Source organism: Macrotis lagotis, chromosome 3 (genome assembly GCF_037893015.1).
Source record: "Macrotis lagotis isolate mMagLag1 chromosome 3, bilby.v1.9.chrom.fasta, whole genome shotgun sequence".
In the NCBI taxonomy this organism is placed as follows: Eukaryota; Metazoa; Chordata; class Mammalia; order Peramelemorphia; family Peramelidae; genus Macrotis; species Macrotis lagotis.
This window is the reverse complement of record NC_133660.1, coordinates 31,310,435-31,328,742: the sequence shown is the minus strand read 5'-3', so window position 1 is coordinate 31,328,742 and position 18,308 is coordinate 31,310,435. Positions and strand designations below refer to the sequence as shown.

The 18,308-nt window shown below is 37.7% G+C and overlaps 1 protein-coding gene across 1 annotated transcript in view; it reads left to right on the top strand.

Moving 5' to 3' along the window:
• LOC141517401 (heat shock 70 kDa protein 4L-like) overlaps nucleotides 1-18,308 on the top strand; it is a 60,522-nt gene that overhangs the window by 12,433 nt on the left and 29,781 nt on the right. Inside the window, 10 exon segments of the mRNA XM_074228373.1 lie at nucleotides 935-992; nucleotides 3,106-3,246; nucleotides 4,135-4,257; nucleotides 8,511-8,610; nucleotides 8,995-9,041; nucleotides 9,044-9,123; nucleotides 13,855-14,110; nucleotides 16,830-16,886; nucleotides 16,888-16,909; nucleotides 18,060-18,211. Coding sequence (XP_074084474.1) covers nucleotides 935-992; nucleotides 3,106-3,246; nucleotides 4,135-4,257; nucleotides 8,511-8,610; nucleotides 8,995-9,041; nucleotides 9,044-9,123; nucleotides 13,855-14,110; nucleotides 16,830-16,886; nucleotides 16,888-16,909; nucleotides 18,060-18,211 — 1,036 coding nt within the window.

Genomic DNA, 18,308 nt, shown 5'->3' with positions numbered 1-18,308 from the left:
GGTTGTGAGGCTCACTGGAGATAAGAATTGGCAAGTGTTCTCTGATTGGTCGCTGCTACTCTCATTTGTTGGGGTGGTAGATGGTAAGGTTTTATGGGAATTTATTCCTTATATTTCTGTTATTAATATTTTGAAATGTTAAAAGAAAAAATAAGTCCCTTTGCTTCTGTGACCTTTTCGTCCTCAGCCCAGCTGATCATTGTCCACTTTTAAGTCTATCTTCCTCTGGGCCCTTCAGAGATTTGTGCCTCTTAGAAGCAGGCCACCTCATGTCTGTCCTTGTCTCTTCCCCTATGAGATTGATCAAGGCTCCTTGAAGGCAGGGGCTTCAATCTAGTGCAGCCTTGTGTCCCATTTAAGAGGCACTGGAGTGCTTTGGGGAGATTAGATTGTAGGTGATAAATGTGTGTAATTGTTGAATCTTCAGAATTCTGATACTATAAACTATTTTTTGATCATATGAAAGTTTTTGTAAAAATGTAATTCACTGGATCTGCATTTCAGAGCCAGAATTCTGCAGTAGCCATGAACTTTATAATAAAGATTTGTACTACAAATGTTATGCAGTATAGATTCAGGAGAAAATTACGGAATTGATTTGATCTTTTTTTCCCCCCTTGGTTCCTTTTAGATTCGTATTCTTATATAAATTGACTTTAGCCATGTTTATTTGGGGGTCCGTTGTTTAGGAAAGAAGTTTGTTAGAATTTAAGAACTAATTTGCCATTTTTAAATGTTTAGATAGTTCATTAGTTTAATTACATGATCATATATATCAGTCCTTGAAGAATTGTTTTTTATAGTCAGGTGTGTAATAGTAGATTATAAAAAAACTAGAGGAAGATTTATTTGTTTTTCTTTAACCTGTTATACCTCTTTTCCTCCAGAGTCATCGTTTACTTGTAGTAAAATTTGTCTGTTACTTTATTTCTAGGGCTTGTATATCTTTAGGCTCCAAAACTCGAACCATTGGGAATGCAGCCAAAAGCCAGGTAATTTAATTTTGATGGGTGCTTAAAAACATATCCTTTTGAATTAAGTATGGGGGTTCATGAATTGTGGGAAAATCTTATTTAGGGTTAAGTAGGGGGATTCTTATTAATCATAAGAGGAGAAAAGGGAGAAAAAAAGGTGTCTGTAAAACCTATAATTAAAAACTTTGTTACATTGGTTTTTGACTATAATGTTTTAATAATTATTGAATATTGCATATTACTACCTTCAAAATCAAACTTGAATAAAGCATAAGCATATTCTGAAATTATGTTAACCTAGATATTTTCCACTTTGCTCTATATAGTATATTTAAATATATTGGTCAGAATAATTCAAAACTATATTCCCAAAACATTGTGCATTTAGGGGGCTGATATTGCTAACGTATGATAAAACTTTGTTACTAGATGCTAAGATCTATATTTTCTATGCTGTGATATTTAGACCTGAATTTACAGTCAAGAAGCTCCATGTATGGGGAGGGGGAAGGATTAGCAAGAAGTAGAAGATTAGAGAAATCTCACAAGGGGTGGAGCTAATTGAAGCTGCCACTAATTTATATAGATTATATTTTTAATTGCTTTTGGGTTGGGATGTCTATGTACTAGTAAAAAAAAGCATATATTTTATATCATAACTAAATTTCATTTTAGTCTTAGTTTTAATTGAATTTTAATGTGTACTTGAGTGTTTTCCTCTCTTTTATTAAAAAGAAAGGGTAAAATAGCATTGATTTTCCTGAGAATTTCTTTTTTTTCCCCATTCTTACATCAATATATAGACTTAATTGACTATTGTCTGAAAGCCCCCACTTCTGTTTACTTGTGGTTTTCTATTTAAGTTGTTTTACATAAATTAATCTGGGGATATTTTTTCTCTTTTTCTCTATCCTTTGTATCTCTAAACTTGTTATTTTTTGATGATAGTTTTCAATAAATATCTAACATTTTTTTTCCCCAAATTTACATTTTGGATTAATATTAAACAGTCCCATTCCAGAATTAGACTTTGAGCTTACCTAACCCTGATGCATACAGTCATGATAGTTTGGCTGAAGGACATCCCAGAATTCATTCTTAGTCTCTCTGAGGGAAGCAGTCACATTGCCTTTCCTGACTTGACATCCTAGGCAAGCTAGCATTCTTCTAGCCTTATAGTGATGAGAGTCCTTGGAAACCAAAATGAATACCCCTCAAATCTTTTTAGATTTGAAAGTCATGACTGTTCTCTTTGCTCGAAAATGATGGCAACTTGTGTTTTGATTTGCTATTTACTAAATTTTAAAGTAGTGTATATCCCCCTAGTTAAAAGAAAGATACTCTCCAGAAAGTCTTCTGGGATCCTAGATTTAGGCCTTAGTAGGCCTTAGAAGTTGGGAGCACTGGGCTGAATTGGAGAAGCTTAAGCTTACATTGACTTTTCCTTTGAGGAAAGGTCAAATGGAGCAGAAATTGAAGGGGAGTGCTGGTGGGAATGCCACCCAGAAACAATTTGTGCTTTGGTTAAGGACTGGATCGAAGGTCTGTAACTTGAGTCAGTGAAATTGGGTCAGCCAGGTGGTGCAGTGGGTGGAGCACTGGCCCTGGAGTCAGGAGGACCTGAGTTCAAATGCGGCCTTGGGCAAGCCACTTAACCCCCATTTGCCTTGCCAAAACCAAAAAAAAAAAATCACTGCCACTAGTCCTGGAGCTGCTAAGTCACTGCCAACAAAAGGCTCTGAGCCTCCTCAGACCCAGTGCTACAACCTCTCTCCCCCAAATGGAGAGGAAAAGTGAGGGAAAAAAACTGGCAAGAGTGAGTGACATTAGAGAGGATTACCTTAGGAAAAGAAACCTTACATTGGTCAAACTTCCTTTTGAAAAACCTGTTTTGAACTTTTTCTATATTGTCAAAGCAAGAGCAAAAACTTTAAGGAGATGTGGAGTGATAACAGTGTGCCATGGATGTAGAATTCATAGATTTTTGAGAATCAATATTAAAATTTATTGTTATTTATAATGCACATATTAAGTTTAGAAATTTGTTTTATCTTAACATTTTGGAGTTTTATTGGTAAAGGGCAAGGCTCTGGCAGCATACTTTGATTAATAAAAGCATTTTTTTTAACAGATTGTTACAAATGTAAGAAATACATTACATGGCTTCAAAAAACTTCATGGACGGTCTTTTGATGATCCCATTGTGCAAACTGAAAGAGTCAAGCTTCCCTATGAGCTTCAGAAAATGCCAAATGGAAGTACAGGAGTTAAGGTACTTACTTATCCAGTGCAATAACTCGGCACCACACGTCATTACAAAATCCAGAGATGAGGAATCATTCTGCTTAGGCACATTTTCTTGGCAGCTAAAATAGTTTTATCTGGTTTTTCCATTCCTTTCATTGAATAAGGTTTTTAGAAGGCAGAAATACTTCTGACTGGTTATTATTTAGCTTCATTTAATAATAAAGCTCATTTTGGAGAAATTGCAAGGGGATAGGGAGAATTAGAGCTGTTAATTAATTCCAGAAAGGACCCAGACTGGTGTGAGGATTTCTTCCAACACTTTTTTGGTAATTATTGCAAAAAACATCTGGAGATATGTGGCGAGGTATTAAAGGAAAGCATTTTTTAAAAGAATTTAAGCTGTTTTGAATTAAGATTTTTAAAAACAAGTATCAATGTTTACTTTGCAAAAAGGAACATTCTTTTTAAAGCTATTGTGCCTGTCATTTATGTTACCATTAATGTAGCCTTGAAACTAAAATACCTTGTTTCCCTCTAACATATCAAGATTCAGCTTCCTGGGTATTGCTTTTATTTTTTATTATTGAAATACATGTTGTTTTAATCTCTTTTGTAAAGCTTTTGAACTTATAAAATTCGTAATGAAGTTTTTCAGGTAAATTCTAACTGACTATAACCTAGCACAGTTTATATTTAATATTTTTCTTGTATTTATTTTTTAAAAATTAGAGCAACAAATATCTTTGAAAGTGGAGGGAAAACTAAGGAGTGAATGATAAAGCTTTTTTAAAAGCTTCTTAAAGATTCTATTTGTATTTCAAGTTCTTTGTAGTTTGTTGATTCATTTTTAAATTTTCTGGATTTGACTTTTATTTCTTTGTTTTACTCACTGATGTTTTTCCTTTGGTTTCAGGTACGCTACCTAGACGAAGACAGGCCTTTTGCGATCGAGCAGGTCACTGGCATGTTATTGGCCAAGCTTAAGGAGACTTCAGAAAATGCTTTGAAGAAGCCTGTGACAGATTGTGTGATTTCTGTGAGTTTGGACTATGATTTATTATAATAAGAGATTCTTCCCTGCTAGGTTGTTGTGCAGGTCCAATAAGATAGCTTGTTTAAAGTGCTAGTTTCATTTCATGTTTTCTATTGCATCAGTGGTCTTGTAGGTTAGACACTACAAGTATCAAGGTTTTTTTTTTTCGTGTCTTCTTCTTTCAGTAAATGCCTGCTAAATCCAGTTAACTTCCTTTTTCAACATGAGAAGGACTGAGGACCATAAGAAGAATATTTTGAAGGACCAAGATATGTCCATTGATGTATAGAACATTTTGTTCTTTATCCATAAAACAAAGAAAATAAAGATAGGATGAAATTTTTTATCTCAAAGTAAAGTGATAATAAAAATTTTTCCATTGGGTTATGTTTCTTGGTCCTTCTAGTGTTAAGAAAAGGAAGGGAGGGACAGCTAGGTGTGTAGTGGATAAAGCACTGGCCCTGGAGTCAGGAGTACCTGGGTTCAAATCTGGTCTCAGACACTTAATAATTACCTAGCTCTGTGGCCTTGGGCAAGCCACTTAACCCCGTTTGCCTTGCAAAAACCTTAAAAAAAAAAAGGAAGGGAAAAAATTCATTTTTGTATAGCTTGAAAGTTTTCACCATGTCACTCAGGATTAGCTGGTAGATCTTAGAGACTTAGTGGCTGAATCCCCCAAAACACATCGACTATTACCAGCTTCCTTCTCTGAAATCTCTGCAGCTGCTAGGTTTGGACCTAGTTCAACCTCCCCCCAAAAGTTATCAGCAAAAGTAAGTCGGTTGGGGGTGGCTAGGTGGCGCAGTGAATAGAGCACCAGCCTTGGAGTCAGGAGTACCTGGGTTTAAATCCAACCTCAGACACTAGTTACCTAGCCGAGTGGCCTTGGGCAAGCCACTTAGCCCCATTGCCTTGAAAAATAAAAAAAATAAAAAAAAAAAGGTCGGTCTCTCTATCTCCCTCCCCCCCCTTTTTTTTAAGTGTGCAAGAGAAACTGGGATATTCATACATAACACATTGAAACAATAATTCTGGGTGTAAAGCAGTGATTTGTTATTGAATGCTACCACAGTAGCATAAAATTGTTCTTTTCTGTTAGAGAAAAGAGGGCTGACTTCCTTCCTGAGAGGAGCGGAGTCATTGGAGAATATTACTATATGAGAATATGATGTATGCCCTGAAAAGAGGCTGGAGGTAGTTAAGGGACTTGGGCACAAATTCTAGCTTAGGGAAGGCACTGAAAATTTTTTGGGGGGGAAGGGGGGATTAGATAATTAAGACTGCAGTGCTGCCATCCCATGTTTCCCATTTTTCTTACTTGGCTGGGAGCCAGTGCCAATCTTGCAGCAGTACCCTAGGTTTTGGGATGACATAAGATGGGTGGCAAGGGCTTGATTGTAGCAGGGAAAAACGTTGGAAAGAGTAAGTGAGCCTTCTTTCCCATTTCCTTTTCTTGAGGACATGCTGGCAAGGATGTAAGTCCTGAAAGCAGAGAAGCATAGTGAATAGCTCCTCTTGTATATGCCCTTCTCTTCCCCAACTCCAGCCCTGTGCTGGAGCCTGGGGGGCTTAATAAAAGTCTGTCACAACTAAACTGAGATGGTCCCATAGCAGGAGAGGAGCTTATTTCTCCTTGTGTTTGGGTGATGAGGCCCTTGACTCTTGAAGATATTGCTGCCAAACCCCACTGTTCTTGAGAATAGGATCATATGGTCAGCCCTGGTACCTCTGCCTGTTCTGTTCATTAGTCAGAAAAGGGGGTCAATAGAAAAATCAGGCCAGGGGCAATTTCATTTTCTCATAAAGTAGCTAGCTTCTTTTTTTTAATTAATTTTTATTAAAGATTATTTGAGTTTTACAATCCCCCCCATCTTGCTTCCCTGCCCCACCCCCCCCCACAGAAAGCACTGTCAGTCTTTTTTTTTTTTTTTTTTAAGTTTTTGCAAGGCAATGGGGGTTAAGTGGCTTGCCCAAGGCCCACACGGCTAGGTAATTATTAAGTGTCTGAGGCCAGATTTGAACTCAGGTACTCCTCACTCCAGGGCCGGTGCTCTATACACTGCGCTACCTAGCCACCCTCTGTCAGTCTTTACTTTTATTTCCATGTTGTACCTTGATCTGAGGCCAGATTTGAACTCAGGTACTCCTCACTCCAGGGCTGGTGCTCTATACACTGAGCCACCTAGCCACCCTCTGTCAGTCTTTACTTTATTTCCATGTTGCACCTTGATCCAAATTGGGTGTGATGAGAGAGAAATCATAGCCTTAAAGAAGAGAAGTCTAAGAGGTGACAAGATCAGACAATAAGATACCTGTTTTTTTCTAAATTAAGGGAATAGTCCTTGAACTTTGTTCAAACTCCAGAGCTCTTTCTCTGGATACAGATGGCACTCTCCTTTGCAGACAGCCCAAAATTGTTCCTGATTGTTTCACTGATGGGATGAGCGAGTCCTTCAAGGTTGATCATCGCTCCCATGTTGCTGTTAGGGTGTACAGTGTTTTTCTGGTTCTACTCATCTCACTCAGCATCAGTTCATGCAAATCCCTCCAGGCTTCCCTGAAATCCCATCCCTCCTGGTTTCTAATAGAACAGCAGTGTTCCATGACATACATATACCACAGTTTGCTAAGCCATTCCCCAATTGAAGGACATTTACTTGATTTCCAATTCTTTGCCACCACAAACAGGGCTGCTATAAATATTTTTGTACAAGTGATGCTTTTACCCTTTTTCATCATCTCTTCAGAGTATAGACCCAGTAGTGGTATTGCTGGGTTAAAAGGTATGTGCATTTTTTGTTGTCCTTTGGGCATAGTTCCAAATAGCTCTCCAGAAGGATTGGATGAGTTCACAGCTCCACCAACAGTGTAAATAGATTTCCCACAACCCTTCCAATAATGATCATTATCCTTCCTGGTCATATTGGCCAATCTGAGTGAGCTAGCTTCTTTTCAAAGAAGCTTAGTTTTAGGACCTTTAAGTCAGAGCTTTCCTAAATGAAAATCTTAGCAAGGTGGGCCCTATTTTGCTCTTATTATTGGAATCCTTCTCAAGTTAGGTGACTTAATTAAGTATGTTAAGACTGTTACAAATAAATTGAATAAATACTGTTGACTAAGTTCATTGATAAATGGATGGATCAAAAAGTTATAATTTTCAGGGTTAGGGTAGGCTTTAGTTATTTAAATTTTAAAATACTTTATTCTAAATTAGTAACCAACAATAAAAAGAAACAAATAAAATTATAAACTCCACATTTCTTTCTTTCTTTTATGGAAACCATAGTTTGTTATTGGCTATGTTTCTTTTTTTTTTTGGCAAGGCAAATGGGGGTTAAGTGGCTTGCACAGCTAGGTAATTAGTAAGTGTCTGAGACCAGATTTGAACCCGGGTACTCCTGACTCCAGGGCTGGTGCTTTATCCACTATGCCACCTAGCCGCCCCTGTTAGCTGTGTTTCAAAAAAAAAAGCAAAAAGCAAAGAAATATAAAGAAAATTAAAACCATATACTTCAGTCCTCACTTCCTATTTCATCAGTTCTTTCTCTGGAGGAGCATAGTATTCTTTATCACTGGTCCTTTTCAGTTGTCTGGAGTCATGTTGAGTAAAGTAACAAAGACTTTTACTTTAATCATCATAACAATGTTATTATTGTGCACTTCTTGGAATATTAACATCCAGGTGGTACAATGGATAGAATGCCAGGCCTGAGGTTGGGATGACCTGATTTCAGATTTGACCTCTGATAGTTGCTAACTGTGTGACCTTGAATGAGTTGCTTAATCCTGTTTGCCTCCATTTCATCATCTGTAAAATGTTGTGAGGCTCAAGTGAGAGAATTGTAAGGAACTTATCACAGGACCTGGCTTAATATATTTTAACTGTTATTGTTATTTGCATCATCATCATTACCATCATCATCATTAGTTATTGGAATGAGATAAGGAATAAGCTATTTCTCTTCCTTTGGATCTTGTTTGGTATATGATGTTGCTCGGAAATTTAAGTCACTTTCATGTTCTGTTTTTGATTTCTTTTTAAGTTCTGTCCCAGTCACTATAGGGCTATTCATGATTTTTAATGAGATTTAGGCATTTTTTTTCTCATTTAATGAGCCTAAGTGAATTCTTGATGTTGAACTTAATATGTATGTCAGATTATGTCCATCATTTTGTCTTTTACATAATTGAAACCTTAAAGGGAAACTGTGACAGAGAACTATTGTCTTTACTCATCTATTTCTAAAATGTTATAGATTCCTAGTTTCTTCACTGATGCGGAGAGAAGGTCAGTGATGGCAGCTGCCCAAGTAGCTGGCTTAAATTGTTTAAGGCTGATGAATGAAACCACAGCAGGTAAGTGCTCACTGATGGGAAGGAAAGTCATTAGCAAAAAAAATGGGCAGTTGATTTTTTTTTTCTAGTGAATGCTAATTAACTTCACGAATGTGTTGATTTTATTAGAATTTTAGTTTGGAGTAGTAAAGTCCTAGTTCAAGCAAAATGTCTTTGGATGTCTAGATGGTTGAATTTTTTTTAAATGTTAAGGTATGCTACAATGTTGTTGGTCAAGGTATAGAATGGAGTGAAGTATGAGTTGGCAAATTACCAGAGATAAATTCACTCCCTTCAGAAATAATGATTACATGAATTTTTAAAACTATTCAAATAATTTAGTGGTATTTGATCTCCAAAATGGCTGAAATCCTAGACTTTTTTGTTTTGTTTGTTTTTAAACAGTTGCACTAGCATATGGAATCTATAAGCAAGATCTTCCACTTCTAGAGGAGAGAAACCAAGAAATGTAGTATTTATCGATATGGGACATTCTGCCTACCAAGTCTCAATTTGTGCTTTTAACAAGGGGAAAAACTCAAAAGTAAGTGAGAAAGTTTTTCTACATTTGACTCTTGATCTCATGCTAAAAAGAAGTCCATGGAATTGGTTTCATAAAGGGTAGTACATAGATAAAGTATTTTATTATGCACATCCTCTGTTCTGACTTACTTTTTTCAAGGCCGTGGGGTTCAAGTGGCTTGCCCAAGGCCACACAGCTAGGTAATTATTAAGTGCCTGAGGCCGGATTTGAACTCAGGTCCTCCTGACTCCCAGGGCCGGTGCTCTATCCACTGCCACCACCTAGCTGCCCCCTGTTCTGACATTTGAAAATCTGAGATTTGAGGCTGCAGATGAAAGGGAAGCTGGGCTCGCCTTCCAGGAATTTACATAGAAAAAACACCAATGAAGGGAGGCTGGAAAAGGATAAGATGGGGGGGGGGGGAGATGACACGATTGTGGCAACCCCACTCAGAGCCTAGGGCCCAGGGGCGGAGTCCAGAGTTGGAGATGCAGGCCTCTGCAGCCATGGAAAGTTGTTTTCTAAGAGGATGAGAGGTCCTGGCGTTTTTAGAATGATTGGGTTAGGAATTAAACCTGTGACTTCACTGATGAAGGAAAGCTCCTGGGCCGATGCAGACTAGCACTTCCTTTTCAACTTGTGGCCCTAGGAGATGGCCCAGGCAACCTGACCAGACTCTCAAAATCATCCTCAATTGAAGCAAATTGTTCTAGGCTCTCACACCCACTCCCATGTCCAGCCTGCCTCCAGACTGGATTGGAGCTTTCATTGGCATAGGGGCCTTCTCCTGGCCTGGTCAATCTGCTCTGCTACTTAAGAGGTTCTGTATTGATATGAATGGTGGACCTGAACCCAGGATTTTGGATTGAGTTTTTTTTTAACTTCAAGATTATCCAGTACTCCAAGTCCAGGCAAGAGGCATTTTTGAAGGGCTGAACACTGGTGGGCCAGACCCAGCCCTGGAGAGACAACAGCTGGTCCCAACAGTCCTTGCCCCTGGGAGCAGATTCCCTCTGAACAGAGGGAACTGCAGGGTTGTTGAAGAAAACTCGAGCTTACCTTCTGTACCTTGCCCCTAAACTCAGCAGCTTCTGTAGTGCCTTCTCAGCTCTAACCATTGTTGCCATGTTACACTTGACTCCTCTCCCTAGCTCTGAATTTTTTTACTGTTTTGCCTAGATTTTGCTACTTTATTTTTATCCGAGTTTTAACAAATCCTGAATAAAATGAATATATTCATCTACATTGTGAACGGGACAAAAGAATTTGTACAGTGAACCTGTGAATCTCTTGCTTTTTTTTAATTTACAAATTTAATGCATAACTTTTTTCAAATACTTTTTTCCAATTATATGTAAAAAACCTTTTTTTTGAAAAATTCTTGAGTTTCACATTCTTTTCCTCCTTCCTTATTGAGAAGGCATGCAATTCATATGGGTCACAATTTGCAGGAAAAATATTAGTCACATTGTAAAAGAAGAGAAAATGAGTTTTTTTAAAAAGGCTGCTTCAATCTATATTCAACTTCAACATCAGTTCTTTCTTTGAAGTTGGACTGAATTTTTTCATTACATGTAACTTTAAAAAACTGTTGCTTGGGATTCCTTTTGTCTTTTCTTTTTGCACAATGAACTCCATTGTGCAAAGTAGGGGAGTTGGGAAAAGAAACCATAATCTTTCCCCCCTCTCCTGCCTTAACCCTCATTCTCATGTCTACATTGCTTTCATTATTGCTAGACAGGCGATTGCTTCTTTGGCACCAAGCATTTTTATGTCATTCCTCCCCCACCTCAGAGCCCTTCTGGAAATTTTAGTTGGCCAGGAAGAAGGGTTACACACCAGATTACTATAGGAAAACCTTAATAAGATTATCTTGAAATAGAAAGATTTCTTTGACATGTCATATGTATTAGGTTATAAATTTAAATTGAAAAAGACATGACTTAATAATAAGACAAGACCCTTGCACAATTTATTTTATTTGGTCATCTTTGGCTCATAGTTGTTTTGATGTGCATTTTTCTTGATTTGGTTTATTTATTGAAAAGTTGCCATCTGTAAGAGGGTAATTTCTTTCTTACTCTTAATTTTTTATGATAAAATGTTTATTCATTTGAACCTTAAATGGTATAAGAATTTGGTCTAAGCCAAATTTTTCTGCCAGACTACTTTTCAGTTTTCCTGTAGTTTTTAGTTGAATAGTGTATCTTTAACCCTAGTCAGTGGAGTTTTGGTTGTATTTGACCACTGTCCTAATTATGTTAATTTGCCCCTGTATGTTTTGTTCATAATCTATTTTCACTGTTAACTTTTTCCTATATTTTAATCTATATCAAAAAGTTTTTTGAAGAATCAATTTTTATTAGTATCTTGTTTTTTGCAACACCTAAATTTTCTTTTTTATCCCTTCTCTTTCCCCATGGAGAAACATTTTAAAAGAAGAATGGGAGAAAAAAAGATCTGCAAAGTGATTGGTACATTAAAAAAAATACAGTATTATATATAAAATATTCCACTCACTTTTCTGCCAAAAGAAGGAAGGGCAAGATTTCTCATATCTTGTCTTTGGAACCAATTTGTTCTTGCTAATTTTTGTAGCATTAATTCCAGTTGTTTAGTGGTGGTGGTTCTTTGCAAGTTAATTTTAATTGTAATTTTTAATTGTAATCTTTGTTTTCTTTGTTATACATCAGTTCATTCAAGTCTTTTGATCTCTATCATTTCTTACAGCATAGTAATATCCCATTCTATTTTATGTTCCATAATTTCTCTTTCCAATCTAAGGGCTTCTAAAGTGGCCAGTAAATAAATGTGTGTGTCTCTGTGTGTGTGTGTGTGTGGGTGTGTGTTGTGTAATGAGAGAGAGACAGAGACAGACATATATTTTGGAGTCTTCGTTTTTGTCAGTAACCTCTTGGTGGTACATGCCTGGCAGTAGAAGTCTGTCTGGAGGCACAGTGGATAGAGCACTGGGTTTGGAATCAGACTTCAGACACTCACTATGTGTTCCTGAGCAAGTCATTTAAACCCTGTTTGCCTCAGTTTCCCTCAATTGTAAAATGAGTTAGAAAAGGAAATGGAAAACCACTCCAGTTGCCAAGAAAATCACAAATGGGGGTCACAAAGAGTTAGTCACAAACTGAACAATAAAAGACTCTGGATCAAAGAATATAGATGTTTTAGTGGCTTTTATTTACATAATTACAAATTGCTTCCAGAGTAGTAGATGTACTCTGCCAACAGTGCCTATCTTTCTACAACTCCTTTCTTCATTATTAATCATTTCCTTCTTTCCTCATCTATGCTAAATTTTGAGATAAAACACAAAGATGATTTTGATTGGTTTCTCTTATGAGAAATTTTTGGTTCATAACCTTGACTTATCTATTGGGGAATAGCTTTTAGTCTGTGAATCTTGGATTGCAGGCCCTTATTTGAGAAATTTGATTCAACAGTTGAATTCAAAAGTTGAAAGTATGTTTGTTTAGCCAGTAGACTGTTTGCCTTAGCCCTGGTTGCATTAATTTTGTTGATGCTAGAAATTTCATGTTGTCAAAATTATCTCTCTAAAAATACTTACCTTGGTTCCCTTGTGTGGTTATGAATTCACCCTCTCAGGGCAAGCTAAGTGGCACAGTGGGATAGAGCATCGGCCTTTGGAGTCAGGAGGACCTGAGTTTCAAATCTGCACTCAAACACTTAATAATTGCCCTAGCTCTGTGACCTTGGGCAAGCCACTTAACCCCATTGCCCTGCCCCCAAAAAACAAAATCAAGCCAAAAAAAAAAAAGAATTCACCTTTCTTACTCACAGTGTGAAATATGTGTGATTTCCACTATTGTTTTCCTAGAAATTTTTGTTGGTGTGTCTTCTCTAACCCCAGTTTAGTGAGTTTTTGGAATGATTGTATACCTAATCTTTTCTGCTGATTGAGTTTTTTCTGTTTTAAAAACTCTTGCCAAATAGTTATAATATAATTAAAACCACAGTATAACATTTTGGCACTTGTTCCTGGAACCTTCCCCCTTGACTACTTTTGCTAATATTTCCCTTGAGCTTTCTCTTTTGTTTTGGGGAGAGTGGGGGAAAATTAGCTGTACACATATACGTACACTGGTCTAACTCTGCAGTATAATCTCCTCTGTAGTTTGATAAGGCACTGAATAGTATATTCATTTGAATAATGTCAGTTTTTATTATAGCATGCCTCACCTTCCCAGTTATTCTAAGTAGTCCTGTATCTTCTTTCTGCTGGGTTTTTGTTAGTAATGTACAAAGTTGGTTTTTGTGGGTTTGTTTGATGTTTGATAGTCTGTGTTACTTTTCCTGGGGATATTGTTTTAAGTTTTAGTCCTTTAGAAAAACTCTGCCATCATCTACACCAAGCAGTGATTTTTACTGACTCTTCCTTTGCTTATTCACTCATTTTCTTTTGTCTTGTTCCCATTGCTAGAACCAGAATGTGGGGCAGGCTGGGGCCTGGGGAGCATGTGCTCCCCCCTGGATCTGCATGCCAAAAAATGGTCCTAAAGAAACTGACTTGATTTTGACTTTTCTTTTTAAAGCATGGAGACTTTTTATTCTTTTTTTCCCCTCTAATAAGTATTTAACACCAAAGAAATACTATTTTTTAGGGCTTCTTTAAGAACATTTGTAAAATATTTTAAAATGTTTACTCCTCCTCACATTACCAAGTACGGTTTAATATATATTTGAATTTACATTTAATTCTTTTTTAAATTAACCAGGTCTTTGGCTGCTACCTTTGACCCATATCTGGGTGGCAGGAACTTCGATGATGTATTAGTAGATTATTTCTGCGATGAGTTCAAGGCAAAGTATAAAACTGAATGTGAAAGAGAATTCTCGGGGCCCCTGTTGCGCTTATACCAGGAATGTGAAAAATTAAAGAAATTGATGAGTGCAAATGCTTCTGACCTTCCATTGAACATTGAGTGTTTTATGAATGACCTTGATGTCTCTAGTTAAAATGAACAGGTACTTTTCATTTTATTTGTTTTCCAATTACATACAGTAGTAATATGTACCCCATCATTTTTTGTAAGGTTTTGAATTTTACAATTCTCCCCCCCCCCCCCCCCCCCACAGAAGGCTGTCTGACAGTCTCTACATTGTTTCCCATGCCATACATTGATGTAAATTGAATGTGTTATAAGAGTAAAAATAAGACTAAACATAACCCTCACCCCAAGAAAGATAAGAAACCTCAAGAATAGAGATAGAGAGAGTCTATGGTCAGATTCCAATGACTCTGTCTCTGGGGTGAGTTGCCTTTGTCATAAGTCCACCAGAGAAGAGGCTTCAATATTTTTCCCACAGTTGCTATTATTAGCTGTACCTCTACTCTGTTTCTCCTCACTCTCATTTATTCTGTTCTTTCTCTCCTTTCATCCTGGTCCTGTCCAAAAATGTGTTGCATCTGAGTACCCTCTCCCTCAATCTTCCCTCTCTTCTATCACCTATTCACCCCATTCCCCCTTATCCTGTCCTTTTCTTCTCATTTTTCTCTAGGGTAAGATAGATTTCCTCACCCTATTAAATGCATCATTTCTGATGAGAATGAAGGCTCACTCATTTTCTCACTCCATTGAAAAAGGTTTTCTTGACTCTGATGTGAAATATTTAACCCCATTCTTCCTCCCCCTTTCTCTTCCTCCCAGTACTTTCCTTTATCACCCATTGACTCCATCTTTTTTACTATATTATACCATTATATTCCACTCCTTCCTATATCCTGTCCATATATGCTCCTTCTGACAGCTCTGTATAAATGAGAAAGTTCATATGAGTTATCAATTATCTTCTTCCCATGCAGGAATACAAACAGTTCAACATCATCAAGTTCCTTATAGTCCTTCTCTCACACTCCCTCTATGGTTCACCAGAGTCCTGTACTTGGAGATCAAACTTTCTGTTCAGCTTTAGTTGTTTCAGTAGGAAAGTTTGAAAGTCCCCTGTTTCATTGAAAGTCCATCTTTTCCCCCTGAAAGAGGATGTTCAGTTTTGCTGGATAGTTGATTCTTGGTTGCAGACCAAGATCTTATGACTCCCAGAATATCATATTCCAATCCCTACAAGCCCTTAATGTAGATGCTGCTAGATCCTGTGTAATCCTAACTATGGAGCTTCGGTAGTTGAATTGTCTGTTTCTGGCAGCTTTTAGAATTTTTCCCCTTTGATTTGGGAGTTTTGGAATTTGGCTATAAAGTATTCCTGGAAGTTTTTCTTTTGGGATCTCTTTCAGGAGGTGACCCAGTGAATTCTGTCAGATTTCTATTTTACCCTCAGCTTCTAGGATCTCAGGGCCAATTTTGCTTTATTATTTTTTTGAAAAGTGAAGTAGAGGCTCTTTTCCTGATTGTGACTTCTCAGATAGCCCAATAATTTTTAAATTATTTCTTCTGGATTTGTTTTCAAGGTCAGTTATTTTTTCCAATGAGATATTTCACATTTTCTTCTAATTTTGGGCCTTTTTTTGGAAGAGTTTTATTTCTTCCTGATTTCTTGCAGTCACCAGCTTCCTTTAGTTCCATTCTGCATTTGAAGGATTTATTTTCTTCAGAGAGCTTTTTTATCTCCTTTTCCAGCTGACCAATTCTGCTTTTTAAATGCATTCTTCTCATTTGCCTTTTCTTTTGCTTTTTTTCCATTAGGCCCTAAACTGGTTTTTAACATATTTTCTTCAGTATTTTTTGATATATCTTTCACCAAGCTTTTGACTTGGTTTTCATGATTTTTCTGCATCAGTCTCATTTTTCCTCCCAATTTTTTCCTCCACCTCCCTTAATTTTCAAAGTCTTTTTTTGAACTCATCCATAGTCTGAGCCCAATTTTCTCTTTCTCTTGGAGGTTTTGGATACAAAAGCTTCAATTTTGTTATCATCCTGAGTATGTGTTTTGATCTTCCATGAGACTAAAAGTAATTTTCTATGGTCAGATTGTTCTCTTTTTTGTTGTTTTACCTCATTTCCTCAGCCCAAGACTAATTTATAGCACTTCCAAGGCTTTGGGTTTTTTTGTTTTTGTTTTTTTTGGGACACCCCCACTAGGACCTTTATTTCTCCAAGGTCTTATGTTCTCTTGCCTGTGCTTTGATATGTAGATGGCCCCCCAAACTTCCCTCTGGCCTGGAGCAATAAGGAGGGTCCCTGCTATCTTAGTATGGAAGCCCAAACTGCAACCTGGATCTGAGTGTAGGCTAGCAGTAGAATCCTACCCTGAGGGAGAGCAGAGAAATCTCTGCAGACTTCCCTTTCCCTCTCTAGAGGTGCAGGCTGCTTTCTCTATATTCTTACTGCACGTTCTGCTACTGGTGCTCCTCACTCCACACTCATTCTGGTGTAACAGAGTTGTCTCTCCGCCCCTTCAAGCTGTTGCATGTGATCTCTGGGCCCCGTCTGTGCTTAGGCCCTCGGGCTTTTTTCTAACCCCCAATCCTGGGTGTAAACACACCTTTCCCACGGAACTTCTAAGTTATCTTGGACTGGGAACATGTATCATTCAGTCTTTCTGTGGGTTCTGCCCCTCTAAGAGTTGGGGGGGGGGGGGTCCCAGGAAATGCTGCCCTTCATGCTGCCATCTTGGCTCCACCCGAACAGGTACTTTTCCAAAGTGTTCGTTTGGTATTTAGGTCACTTAAGATTTTTTTCATTCTGACACTTTTTATATTTGGTCTATCAATACTGTATTTCTCCAGGGGGTCAGTTTTGAACAACTTAGTGCTGCTCTCTTGGCCAGAGTGGAACCACCTTTAAAAAACTGTCATGGAACAAGCAAGTAAGTTGGACAGACTCTCCACTTCCATGTTGTGATTGATTTTGACTTCAGAGTGTGGGTGGATGTGGGGTGAAAGTGGGAGAAATATTATAGGATAAAAATTTGATAGGAAATTTATAATTCCTTCTAAGAAGTGGAACAGTTAGGCAGGGACCAAGATTCAATTTCCATAAAAGTTAATGACTAGAAGTCTGAAAGCATTATTTCATGGTTGGAATAATTTAATGATTTTGGTAACAAATCAACTATCACAAAAGCAAGACATTTGCTTGTTAAAGCTTGAATATTTCGGGGCTGGGGATAGGGCACCAGCTCTGGAGGCAGGTCCTCAGACACTTAATAAATACCTAGCTGTGTGACCTTGGGTAAGTCACTCTTAACCCACTGCCTTGTAAAAACAGAAACAAACAAAAATAGAACTTCTGTGGTCACTAAACATCCACTTTTATTTGAAAACTGTTTCAAAGAAAGTTAAGTAGCATATCTCCTTCATTGCCAGAAGTCCAAAACATGTAAACCTCTAGCCTCTTTTTAGGTTTGTAAACAAGGAAATTTTTTCTCTTCTCCCCACCCCCACCCCCACCCCCCAGTGTATCCCTGCTAGTCCAGCTCTCTCATTTAATGGATGGAAGAAGTCACATTGTATAGTAACTCTACAGACCAGAATCCCAGCCCTTCACTTTCTCTGTTATGCCTGACTTTGCTCTCACTGTCCTTGTCAGTCTCAGGGCCCTAATTCTCATAAATAAAACATAGTCACATTTTGGTTGTATGATGTTACAGGTCTTCTGATGCATTATTCTATAAAAGCAGCTAAGGTTGCTGGATGGTGTTTGGCATCACAAATCACATGACCTTTCCAAGGTTTCATAGCAGATTGTGACTTGACTTTCTTCAGATCCTTTTCTAATCCCAGGCAGAGTTTTATGCCCATATTTCTGGCTTAGACAGTTGATGTGTTCTTTTATCTTTGGTCATCACTTCATTTGTGTATTTTATAGAACCAGAGTGAGAAACAAATTTGTAAGAATAATTTGTAGTCAGCTGATGTGAATGTATAGATACATACACACATAGTGCTTGCCTAGATAAGTCAGAACAATATTTTAAGGTGATGAGACCCTAACCCAAAAAACCCTCTCTTTTCTAGATCTGGGCCTCGATGACATCAGTAGTATTGAAATTGTGGGAGGTGCCACCCGAATCCCTGCAGTGAAGGAGCAGATCACTAAGTTCTTTCTTAAAGACATAAGCACTACATTAAATGCTGATGAAGCTGTTGCCCGAGGATGTGCATTGCAGGTAGGTGACTGTCCAGCACCAGCCATCAGTCCTGGAGGTAGGACCATCTCAGTCCTGGCCAAAGGGGGCTAGTCTTGTCTGACTCTGCAGGACTCCC